The sequence below is a fragment of the Plasmopara halstedii genome, assembly GCF_900000015.1.
Source record: "Plasmopara halstedii genome assembly, contig: Scaffold_650, whole genome shotgun sequence".
In the NCBI taxonomy this organism is placed as follows: domain Eukaryota; phylum Oomycota; class Peronosporomycetes; order Peronosporales; family Peronosporaceae; genus Plasmopara; species Plasmopara halstedii.
The window spans coordinates 805,393-817,030 of record NW_020187567.1 but is presented as its reverse complement, the minus strand read 5'-3'; the positions used below and the strand labels follow the sequence as shown (position 1 = coordinate 817,030).

At 42.3% G+C, this 11,638-nt stretch overlaps 4 protein-coding genes across 4 annotated transcripts; 2 read left to right on the top strand and 2 right to left on the bottom strand.

The window, feature by feature from the left end:
• Nucleotides 1-17: 17 nt before the first annotated feature.
• PHALS_12804 (uncharacterized protein) lies at nt 18-613 on the bottom strand (the record flags this gene model as incomplete). Its single annotated transcript, XM_024728429.1, has 4 exons — nt 18-86; nt 138-209; nt 267-420; nt 474-613. The coding sequence occupies 4 exons, from the start codon at nt 611-613 to the stop codon at nt 18-20; spliced, it is 435 nt and encodes a 144-aa protein (XP_024578907.1).
• Nucleotides 614-660: 47 nt separating this feature from the next.
• Nucleotides 661-1,143, top strand: PHALS_12803 (gnat family protein; the record flags this gene model as incomplete). The annotated part of the gene is made up of 1 exon (XM_024728428.1): nt 661-1,143. One exon carries the CDS (start codon nt 661-663, stop codon nt 1,141-1,143), a length of 483 nt encoding a protein of 160 aa, XP_024578906.1.
• Nucleotides 1,144-1,166: 23 nt separating this feature from the next.
• PHALS_12802 (hypothetical protein L915_17717) lies at nt 1,167-2,323 on the bottom strand (the record flags this gene model as incomplete). The annotated part of the gene is made up of 2 exons (XM_024728427.1): nt 1,167-1,704; nt 1,758-2,323. 2 exons carry the CDS (start codon nt 2,321-2,323, stop codon nt 1,167-1,169), a joined length of 1,104 nt encoding a protein of 367 aa, XP_024578905.1.
• A 288-nt stretch (nt 2,324-2,611) lies between these two features.
• On the top strand, nt 2,612-11,302 carry PHALS_12801 (serine threonine protein kinase; the record flags this gene model as incomplete). Its single annotated transcript, XM_024728426.1, has 9 exons — nt 2,612-3,447; nt 3,514-6,946; nt 7,016-7,409; nt 7,465-8,780; nt 10,479-10,535; nt 10,693-10,710; nt 10,767-10,808; nt 11,074-11,172; nt 11,237-11,302. The coding sequence occupies 9 exons, from the start codon at nt 2,612-2,614 to the stop codon at nt 11,300-11,302; spliced, it is 6,261 nt and encodes a 2,086-aa protein (XP_024578904.1).
• Between the last annotated feature and the right edge of the window lie 336 nt (nt 11,303-11,638).

The window sequence follows — 11,638 nt, the reverse complement described above, 5'->3', positions numbered from 1 at the left end:
TGCGGCTGATTATAAGTTTACGAGGGAAAGATCAGCTCTGTTATCTCCATGTCTCCAAAGCACACAGTACATTCTTGCAGTAAACTCTTCAGACGCAATTTAGCAATTGAGTTATACCAGATTTGATACAAACTTACCACGTTGTGATTAACACGTTCAGCAATACTCGGAAAGTACTTATCAATAGCTTCAACTGCCTTGTCATCTGTCTGGTTAGAAAAGGTCAGCAACAATACACACATTTTGCATATTTATTTTCTACTCACTAATGAAATAGATGAGCGAAAATGAACATTATCACCAGTTAGTTGGCACAAAGTTCCTCCAGTTTTTCCAACAATCACTTGAGTCTCTTTCTTCAAATCAAAATGCAAGATTGTGAGTCGAAATTCCTGATATCCTCCATCTGGACACGCCATACTGTCACAACGACACTTGAGCACAATTGATGAACTGATAGTTTCTATCCATACCAGTCATCGACAGCGATCTCTTCGCCCATCAAACCCAGTTGCACTCGAGTTGACGCGCAAATAAAGTAACCTTGGAACCACGTGCCATCACTGGGAAAGAAGAGCGTTGCACGACCTTCAGAGCTAGAAAAGGCTACCATTATTTTATAACTTTACCGGTAGCTAATAAGTTTATTGCAAAAAAATCATGCAGCTGAGATGCTTAACGAACGACTCGGCACTTGTGCGAAAAGTGCAAAAGCTTAACCTTGGAGTTTTACCTGTGCAACCACCAACCTTCTGCTACCGGCGGGCGGAGAAGGATAATTACTGTCTCTCATGGGCTGCTGTGGATGGAGAAGTTGTGATGGGAGCTGCCATATCAGACATAGAAGTAGAGCGAGACGGAGTCAAGATGGTTCAGCTTCGCACGATGGCGGTGCTTGCTCAATTTCGACGTCAAGGAATTGGTCGAAAACTAGTGTGGAAAGTCATTGAGCAAGCCATGGAAACACAGATGGATGGAAATGAGGTCCAAGGTGTTCGACTTCATGTTCATGCTGGCAATGTCGAGGCATTGGCGTTCTACAAGGCACTGGGATTTGTTAATATAGCCCAAGTTGAAGACTACTATCGTCGCTTGGAGCCGCGTACTGCACTTGTGATGGAATGCTCATTGCGAAAGCACTAACTTTATAATGTAATTAGCCTTGATCAGTAATATGCCTTGAAGGTGGCCTGAGTAAAGTCATTGTAACTCATGTTGTTTGTCCAGCGAGACAGAAGTGAAGGTACACCGTTAGGCAAATTTTCAGTCTTTGCGGCGTCTTCGGGGTCGTCCAAATCGCTACATCTTAGCATAGCCATCCGCTCTTCAGGCAACGGCTGCATAAACACTGCCATTGTTTCCCGGTTTACGTCTTTGAATTGAGGTCCTCGTACAGCATGTGGCGTGGCTTGTAGTATACCACCTGATAGAATTTGTGACGTCTCGCCTATTTGATACACTAAATGTCCTACTGGGATGTGAGCCTTGACAATCTCGCCTCGGCGATTTTTCACGTACAATCCTGCATCAGGGTCTGGATTCGGTATCTCTACACCATTAGGGTCCATATACATTGCTTGTACAAGTCCCGTAAGTGCGCCATGATCATTGTGCCATCCACACCAGGCAAAAGATTCCTCGAGAGTTGTCGCTTTCATTTGAGTTGCAATCTGCTCGTCTGAAAGCGCGAAGTAGTGCAATAATCTAAGAGATACAATAAGCAGTATTTTTTATCTATTTCGACAAAATGCACGTACCGAGCCTTAGAACATTTGCTTGTGCTAATAATGCGATGCAATTTACCTTTTTCGTAACTTGAGCATCTGCTTTCCACCAATTTATCGCACTGGTGCGCTACCAATATCCCTGTATCCACAATCAATTGGCCTAGAGTCATAAAAGCGTCTTCTAATCGAGGCAGCTCGATTGGCCAGACGTTTGGATGATAGAACGATGGATATTTGGCAATAAGCTCCTTGTTACCGTTGGTCAAATCGTTGGTCTCTGGATTGTTATAATACGACCCCTTGGCGTAGTCCGGCTTACCCTGTAAATTTTCCTTGCCATGGCTCCAGCCAAAACTGTAAAAGGCATCAGGCAATTCGTACTTGGATTTAATAATGCTCGAAAGATTTGCAAATTTGAAAGCCAAGGGCAAGAGACAGCTTCGCTTGACATTGAGCTCTGGAACGCCGCTGATAGCAAGAATTCCGAGGCCATTGAAGCCAAAGGCCTCTTCAATGGTAGCAGACAGGTCTGTCTTGGCCACCAAATCCTCGTATGAGACCACAGGCACGTTGCATGTCACCGCAACGTCTTTCATCTTTAATTTTGAGTTGTGTAAATAATAATCCTTCCATCTGATTTTCGTAAAATTGGTATGATGCCTGAAAGAACCTAATAAGTTGCACTGCTGCATAAAACGTTTACATGACACCGTAATTTTATCTACAAAAGTTTTGAACCTATTTCTAACATTGTGTCAGACTTATAATCCAATTCTCCGTGATCAAGTATCATGAAGTTACCGAATTTCTGTATATTGAAACCGCTACAGTTGATTGTTCGACTCTTTAGCTATTACGCTTCTTAAAGCAGTGAGATTTACGTCATGAGTGCGGCACTTTGTACAGTGCCATACGAATCGAATCAATCAGTAAATCTTTTACGAAGAAAAAATATTTTCGAAATAGAGGAAACAACCATTGGTGCTGTCATCATAACGTTGAGAGTGACAGAAGACGAGCAAAATGCTGCACTTTATCATAAGCCGACCAGAAAAACCAGTCACGAAGATGAGAATGTGCTCTCTACTATTAAAATGCATAGAGAACGAAGCTTTGTGGCTGTACTTGCACCAAATTGTGACGCTGCAATTGCTTCGCTGCATACTCAACCACCTGGAACATATCTTTTAGTACAGTTGGAGGACACGGGACTTGCAGTTTACATGAAGTTTCGTCAGGCTGTGCGTGCATTAACCCTTGTGAATGGAAATGAGATAATGGAAAGTAATGACAACACCAGATTAATAAAGTCGCGAAAGAATGATTCAGACGTGACACCTGTTTACACTTTGTGCCTGGCTTTCGAGACATATTGTCTTTTAGAGTATTGCTGGAAACATTATCTTCCTCACGTGCAAGCTATTGTAGTTGAACTTTGCGGTGAACCTCATCTGGTCGAGGATATTAAATTGGAAGACTGGACTTCTCAATGGATACCTTCATCGACATATGCTATTGGACTGATGCCAGAAGCTTTCGGGTTTTATATTTTCTCAGTATCTGAAAATAATGGAAGCTCTTTCCCTGTCATAGCAGTTCGGCAAGTCGAGTTCGATTTTACCAAATTTGCTATCGTTATTGCAGATGGCGCGCATAAGCATTCGGCTTTATTTCTCACAACATCATTCTCGATCAAACGTACTTATGATCCATTTACAACGTACGTAACTTAGTTTACATCATTATCAAACTTATTGTTAATGTTCATATGTTTGACCATTTGTAGATTTAGCATCATCCGTGATAATTTTCTAACGCCAGATCTAGTACAGCTAAAGGAAACAATTGTGAATACGATTTTGCCCCATCAACTTTCGCTTCGAAATTGCATTGATCTGAATTTCAACGACCAGGAACTCACTGTACTTAATTCAGTTGAAGCTGCCTGTGGAATGATGATGCCACACGAGCCACTTTTACAAGCTTTTGTGACTGAGTTACACGACATGCACGTTTGTTTTGTAAACACGACAATCCAAGAAAGAAGTATGTTAGTCTCCAAGCCTACACAATGGTCGCCACAGAAAATAAAATTAGCAGGCCGTATTATCCCTGTCCTGATAGAATTATTGATCTTCTCGTCGACTTACATTGAGAAAAATACAACGGAAAATAGCAAAGAAAGACAAATGCTGGTTCAGTTTGCCTATGCCATGCATTTTAATATCCGATATATGACTTTTCGGAGCGGTGACACGGTAATTTGCCGCTTGGTGCATCAAATTTGTCAGATTCTGAGCGCTCGAATTCAAGTAACTGCAGCGTTGTTCGATATTATTCAAGATCTTGTTGAGTCATTCCCAACATTTTTGCGATTATTTCTTCGAAATCAAGGTATGACTTTCCTGTGGAAAAATGTTCGACACAATGACATCGAGGAAAATGACGCTACAAATATGAATATTCATGCACAATCCATCTCCCGCTCCTATAAAGCGCCAGATTTCTCGATTAAAGGTTCAAGTGCCGTGTATGGAAATAAAGACAGAAAAATTAGGTGGTTTGGCCTGTCACGGAAGCCACATATAACATCAAGAAAATTGTCAGTGTTTCGGGCGAATTCATTGAGGACTCAAGGAGCAAATGCTTTTGCGTTCTTTCGACTACGCCCTCAGCTCGTTCGGTCCTATCTTGGCATGCACCTGCATAAAGGCTACTTTTCACTCTCAGGATTGTCGAAGGAAGAGACCAATACGTCTCTGTTTTCAACTGAATTACAGCAAAGTGGTAAATTGACAGGTGATGTCTTTCCATGTAATGAACCTTTCTTATGTGATCGCATACGCTCAGGTCTGTCGCTTAATATGATCGTGGTGAAGCTTGTTTTACAGATTTCACTACGACTGTTGTACCACAGAAGCTCCTTTACAATTTGGGATCGTGACGTTGCCCTTATGATTCGTCTTAAAGACCTTCATCGATACATTTTTGATGAAATTATGAGCAAATGGCGTCAGCAAAAATTTAAAGATCCAAAGATACAAGAAATTAATGCGTGTGATTTTCAAATAGCCATTACATGCGTATCGACTCTATATCGTCTGGAACACAAGCGAAGACTTGATATGTGTTCTGCCATTGGAGACAAAAAGTACTTGGCATTTGTTTATTTAGGTCGAGACAATATTCGAAAATTAAACGAGTGCTTGCTGGCCGACATTAGTAGTAATGGTGACAAGATCGAAAAGGGCGAAGTTTACGATGCTTTTAACGGTGGCAATTGCTTGGAAGTACTACTTGTAGTTTTAACGTGGATCCCGAAGGCACTTTTAAATGAATGGATAATATTTTGTCTGAAAGATTTACTCGAGACTGTCACATATCTGAGTGGCGTCATGAATCAAACAGAGATACCATTGTTCATGAAAAGACAATATATACGTCTTGGATCCGACATCTGTCAGGTATTTGATGTGGTTTTACGACGAATGAGTGATTTAGACACTCAAACGTTACTTGTGCGCCTTCTAGGTCTTTATTATCCACCTTTTATCTTCCTTCTCCGCTTCTTACTTGCACCTACATCACCAGAATTTGGCTGCGTGAAGGATGACGTCAGTGTTCAAGTACGCGTACTTGACTTTTTGAGAGCTTTCGTTGATCTTGACATTGCGCTACCAAGACAGATGGATCAGGAAACACGGTACGGAATATTACGCGTTGAACGCAGTAATACAGAGGATGCAGAAGTGCTCGAACATTTAAAAGGAGAGCTACTAATCCAGCTGTTGGGTCCTCGCATGGCAATAAACGACAGCAAGCAGCACGATCAAATGCTTTGGGACTTCATTCTCGAGCTGATGTTTCCAAATACAGCAAACACGGTTGGTAATCTTTGCATGCTACCAATTGCAGTCCTCTTTCGATCCCTCGATACTTCTGCTAGTTGCTTGCTGAAGAATTTTCAACAAATGGAGTCATTTCTATTGCTTTTACAAACGCTGTATATCGCTCAAGATGAGAGCTCCGCTATTGACTACAAACAATGCGTTGCCAGTCACTGGCGTCAAATTGAGCAATTATGTGATCATGTTTTCGATAAGGAGAAGCAAGATGAGCTCAACATAGCTAGTCAACTGGTTGTACTAAGTTTTCGGTGTCTAGTGATCTTAGCAAGTCAAAGGTCTCACTTATCGGAGGTTCAAGAAGCTTTCAATCATACTCGAGTATTATCGTGTCTATTACTACGTCTTTGGCCGCGACAATTGGCGTCTCCAGACAATTTTAAACCCAAGCGTGAAATTGGTGTATTGTTTGGCAATGACAAAAACAGCTTATCCACTCTAACTTTGCCACCGATCAATTCTTTTGACTTATTCAATATTCCATTGAACACTTCAACGCTACCTTCGACGAACAGTCAATCCATTCGTATTTGTGATGGAGTAGTTCCTGATCCGAATACACTCTTGCGAGAGCCCGGACCCTATGCTCTTGCCATTGTGCTAGTCTTGACTTACATTCTCATCAACCCGAATTTAGAAATTGATGAAGCAGTATGTCCACGAATGTATGTCCCTTTTCAGACTGATGCGAACACGAGCGTGTCGAACGAGTTACTGTGGAAGCTACAGCAACACTTAGCGATTGCAAAGATAGACTGGAGAACTATTGAAGCCGTCTTGTTACAAATGGGAACAAATCCAACCTCTGTCTCAACTGCTCGTCTGGCAGCGATTCGACTTCTATTACGAATATTCTGTCCTGATCGTTTTGACAGTCAATTTTACTCATTACAAGGAGGCGATTCGACACGGGAATACATCGCAAAAGGTGCATTTTCAGCGGTCTATCGACAACATATATCGTTCTCTCCGCCCGAATATGTTGCTGTTAAGGTTATCGAGCATCAGAGAAGAGCTGGTGGCCTTTGCGCTGTAAGCAGCGTGTATAATGAAGTCTGTATTCTTAACAAGCTTCGAGGTAATCGCGCAGTGACTCAGCTTGTTGATTTTGGAAATTTTCACGAGGAAAGACGCTTTGAGATCGTCATGGAATACTGTCCGTGCTCGCTTACTAGTTGGAGAGCTTCCATCAAAAAATTTGATATGAACTTATCGTGTCGATTGTGTATTTTTGTTATTTTGCGTGTATTCGAAGAGATATGTCAATGCTTGATTCGCATTCATGAAACAGGCGTGTGTCACTTTGACATTAAGGTATGCTCGTTTTGAATATCTCTGCTTGTTCCTCGAACGTCATAAACAGTTTCTTTGTATTCATGTTAGAGCGATAACATTCTTGTTCGTGTTAATGAGTGGGAGCTGAGTCACAGGTTACTATATACTGATGTCATTGATACATCAAGCAATAGTCTTCACGATATATTGTGCTTCGCGGACTTTGGAGAGGCAAAAGTTATTGATACTGATCAGATGCCAGCGCGAAGATCAGCTTATACATCTTGTTCTGCGGGTACCGCATCGTCCGACACCGCTCAAAAGCAAGCAATGCATTTCGTGTCGCTGACTCGAACAAGAGGAACTGAAGCTATCAAGAGCCCTGAGGTCCTGAAGATCAAAGGAAACGAAAATGCTGTAAAAATAACGCTAGCCAGTGATATTTGGTCAATGGGATGCTTATTATACGAATTGGTGACCCAAGAATTGCTTTTTCAGAATGGTGCGACTGCCTTGAAACACGCTTTTCGTGGTGTTTGTCTCACCCTTGCTTGTAGATGACTGGGCAGGTTTGTACGCACACCTCGTTGTGACTCAAGACCAGGAGGTTTTGCGGTCGGATCATAAGCACAAGGTTTTTGCAGCGCTCAACCCAACGTGTCCTGAAGAAGAAGTAGTAGTGCAAAATTTGCTGGAGCTCTGTAGTAACATTTTGGTTCGTGAACCATCTCGTCGCCCAAAACTGAATGTGATCATGGCTCAAGTTCGCAAGCTGATGAAAGAATTGCATGCGTTATCCACAACAGCGCATGATGAGTCAGTCATCAGTGTCTGCTTACAAAATGCTTCCAAAGCTCAAGAATCTCCCATGCTTCCAGTCTTTCCTACTTCTTTGTCCTGTCGAAAACACGACGAGACAAGTGATGAGTTCGTACCGGTTCGGCTGTTCTGGAATTTCTTTATTGCGGCTGAAACGATAACAAGTTCTATCGGATCCAGGTCAATGTCTATCTGCCAGGAGATTTTGGCTATGGACGCCTTTGAAGCAAAATATGAGCACAATTTCGTGCATTTTGTCTACCTAAGCTGCCACGACTCGAGTGATTTCTGTAAAATTACAGCTTCCCAGTGTTTCATTGAAGAAGTTTACGAAGATGGACTCCGTACATGGTTCTTGCTGAATCCTCAGCTAACATCTAAGCTGCATTGGGTTCCTCAGAATAACGCTCAGTATTTTCCAATTTTTCAACGCTGTCTTCGAGATGAAGCGGGTTGTGTCGTTTTTGTCGCACTGGGGAAGAACAAAGAGGATACCAAGGCTCTCCAAAGTATTTTGACCAATATGCTGTTCTTTTTCCTTCGTAATGCGTTAGATATGCCTGCATTTGACATCCTGACCTCCTTTTCTCGCGATTGTGCTCGCATGTATGAATACCCGAAGTTGGCGTTTCTTGAGCAACTCAAGGCATATTCAACTACTCGCGTTGAGATTAACGAGACGTCTACAATGGTGCGATGTTGCTGTGGTTCTAACGTCTTGAGTATTAAATCATTCTTGCTCTCGGAAGCTCTTGCTACTCAATCGTGGACTTGCTATTCAAAGAGGATAAATTTTCCATATTTTCAACCATTCGACGAACTTATGGATGACAAAATTTCTCTTTTGAAAACACCCTTTATTCACGACAACGCCGAGAAGCAATTTGTCTATCCACTTGAGACCTCACGAATATCGGTGCAATGGGTTACACTTGACTTGGTATCCATTACTCGAGAAAGTGGATTTTTTAACGAAGAGGATCCCCATTTCGACAATTTCAAGCGTCAAGCCTCTGAAGGATCCGAAACGGGCGTCCAACCATACAACGAATTTGTACGAGGTCTACAATGCCGTGGAAAATGCTTAATTGGTTCTGAGTCTTGCGAGTTGTATGAATGTAAATGCTGCCGATTTCCCATCTGTGTAGTGGGAGAAGACAAGACGAAGGTGGTTGTGCCCATACTCTAACGATAGGAGTTTTGTAAATTGTACATAATGCAAGCCCATTATCATACTGATTTCATTTAAATACAACTGCTTAATTCCTTGCTAATTAAAACGTAGACGCCGATATTCCTAAATCGTACAGCCTCCAAAGCTGAGGTTTAGACATATGACTACTTAAATAGTGATGGGTGACTAAGGTTCATGCTGCGGCGCCGCTTCAGCTGAACGAGCTGGTCGTCTTTTCGCGCTAGTATCTGCTTAACGTTGCTGATGTATTCAGCGCAAGGGCCAGGAAGGTCCTGCGTACCATTGGTCTTGGCGAGGAGTAGACACTCCGAGTGGCTGCGGCGACGACGTTGCGCATCCAAATAATTAGTGGAAGTCGACAATGACTGCGGACCAAGCCCGGGGCTGGACACAGGACTTGAACTTTGTTGAGGCACTTGAGATGCCTTGGAACCTCGGTTGTTGTCTGTGTCTACATGTAGAGAGGGAGATGGCCGAGTATCCTTCGATGTTGTAGACTGAAGCAAATCACTCGTTTGAGAAAAGCGGCGGGCGAACTCCATTGATAGTAACTGGCAACGGTCTGATTGAACGATCTATCAGGAACCTACTGTGTACTTCAAGGCGAATTTGCAAATGATGTGATCGGAGTTTATTGTCAAAAAGAATTTATGGCTTTCCTTTATAAACCAATAGACCATTAGGCATCAATCTCTAGAAGACGTAAGCAATTTAGACGGGGACTGATTGCTTAATATGCAGCGGATTGGTGCAAAAGATACTCTTATGCAATCCAGGTTGAACTTGTCCTGAGTGCTATTTTTTGATTATACCGAAAACGGACCCCCTGGTTTTGTATGATACATACGGTCCTTTTTTAATAACACACCGTGAAGGCTTCTATACAACTTTGGTGCTCTACAGCCCTTTTTGTTCTATAAATTACTCACACGTGGAGACAATTGCTGTGAAAAACTACAAGCACGCACATAGCAATGCACTGCGAAGCCTAAACGGCTACACAGGATCGCCACGTAAGCAAGCAACCCAGAATCATGATTCTTAAAGTGTCGGGACCTGCCGTTGCGGAATAAATAGGTAGATAGCTCTCTACTGGCCTCGTCTGCACGACAGCCGCTAATTACGAGCCGGTGTATTCTGCTTGGTTGATGGTCTGACAACACTACGAACAATGTTTGATCGCAGCTGTTGAGAGTGCGAAGCGCACTTTAACGGCTTTGCCGTTGGAGTATCTATGCGCTTTAATTTTTTATTCTTAAATCAGCCTGATTGGCTCAACATGCAGCACAGCACCTTCAAGGTGAGGAGATGCGACTAGTGGCAGAAGACAAAATTATTTGGCCAATGGCCCGAGCATAGTCCACACAAAGAAATGTTCGGTACGTCATGGGTTAAACAATTATGAACAGTCGAAGGGTACCACGTGGAGCTGCTAAAGTGCTCATCTCGATTTATTACGTTACGTGCGCATTGAGTCTGTAACCCGTTGCTGCTGGCATCGTCGTTAACGCGAATGTTATCGCCATAAAGTGAAAATGGTTTTATTCTTTGGTGAAGGCATTTGTCGGTTTAATTTTCAACACAAAAGCGTCAATAATCGAAGTAGCTACAGTGGTACGAGGTTTTACAGAGAATAAGTTCTTTCTTACTTTATTTGATGAAAATTTTCAAACGAACAACTGACAACCAATATTTCTATGCCACCAAACAATACATTTTGTTACTGGTTTCGCACGTTTTGATGGGATGCCAATGTCCAAATGCTGATTAGATGCGACTGCTATGTACAGTATGGTCCAAAGTGCACTGTAATATATTGTTCTGTTATCCACACTTGTGTGAAAGATGGCTATAGAAACATTATCACCTTTGAAAAAGATTGGATCTGTTAAAGCACCAAGCAGTAAATCTTCAGTCTCAAAGTCTTCGTCATGATCACTTGCATAATGTTGCTTCTTACACGGTAACCGCTTTATCATCTTGGCTATGGACTCGTTTATCAGGTAAACGATAACGTCGTAAGCGGAAGAGTTTGATGCATCAAGCTGACCATTGCTTTTCTTTGACGACACACGTATTGAGGTTGCCGGATTTTGAAAAACATACTCTCCCACAGTAATTGGATCTTTGAATTCGTTTTGAAACTGAGTAGAATCTGAAGGGCGTCTTTTTTCCTTCACCGCGCCAAAAGCGCGTCCGTAAAAAGTTGAAAAAGCACAAGCGCATGACTAGCGACAGACATCTGACCTCGGTACGAAAGTCCGTATAGACGCAGAGCTATTTTAATACGATACAATCGTTCTCGCTCTCTACAGCCATGTGCATTCAATTGCTTCGATAATGTAGCTCGTCACACCGACATCGGGTTGTTAAAGCTCTAAAAAGAAAGCCCAAGCGTTAACCATTACAGTAGCCACGTACTCGCTCACTAGAATTATATAGCAGGGACCATGATAATCTGTTCGCGCCATAGAAACGTATTTTGACGATTCAACGAACAACATCCATTCACAGTTTTTTTCCGAAGAGCTGTTTATCGATTTAAAATCCGATGCAATTTTTTCATTTCTCCTCGATTTCCACTAACTTCATTGCAGAACCTAACAATCAGATCAAATTTTGCTCTCAGTCAAACTATACACGCTGCGGGACACACGCTATGTAGCTGCCACGTTGAATTTTTGTGAGCGTGTGGAATCTCAGATTGCACTAAAGTC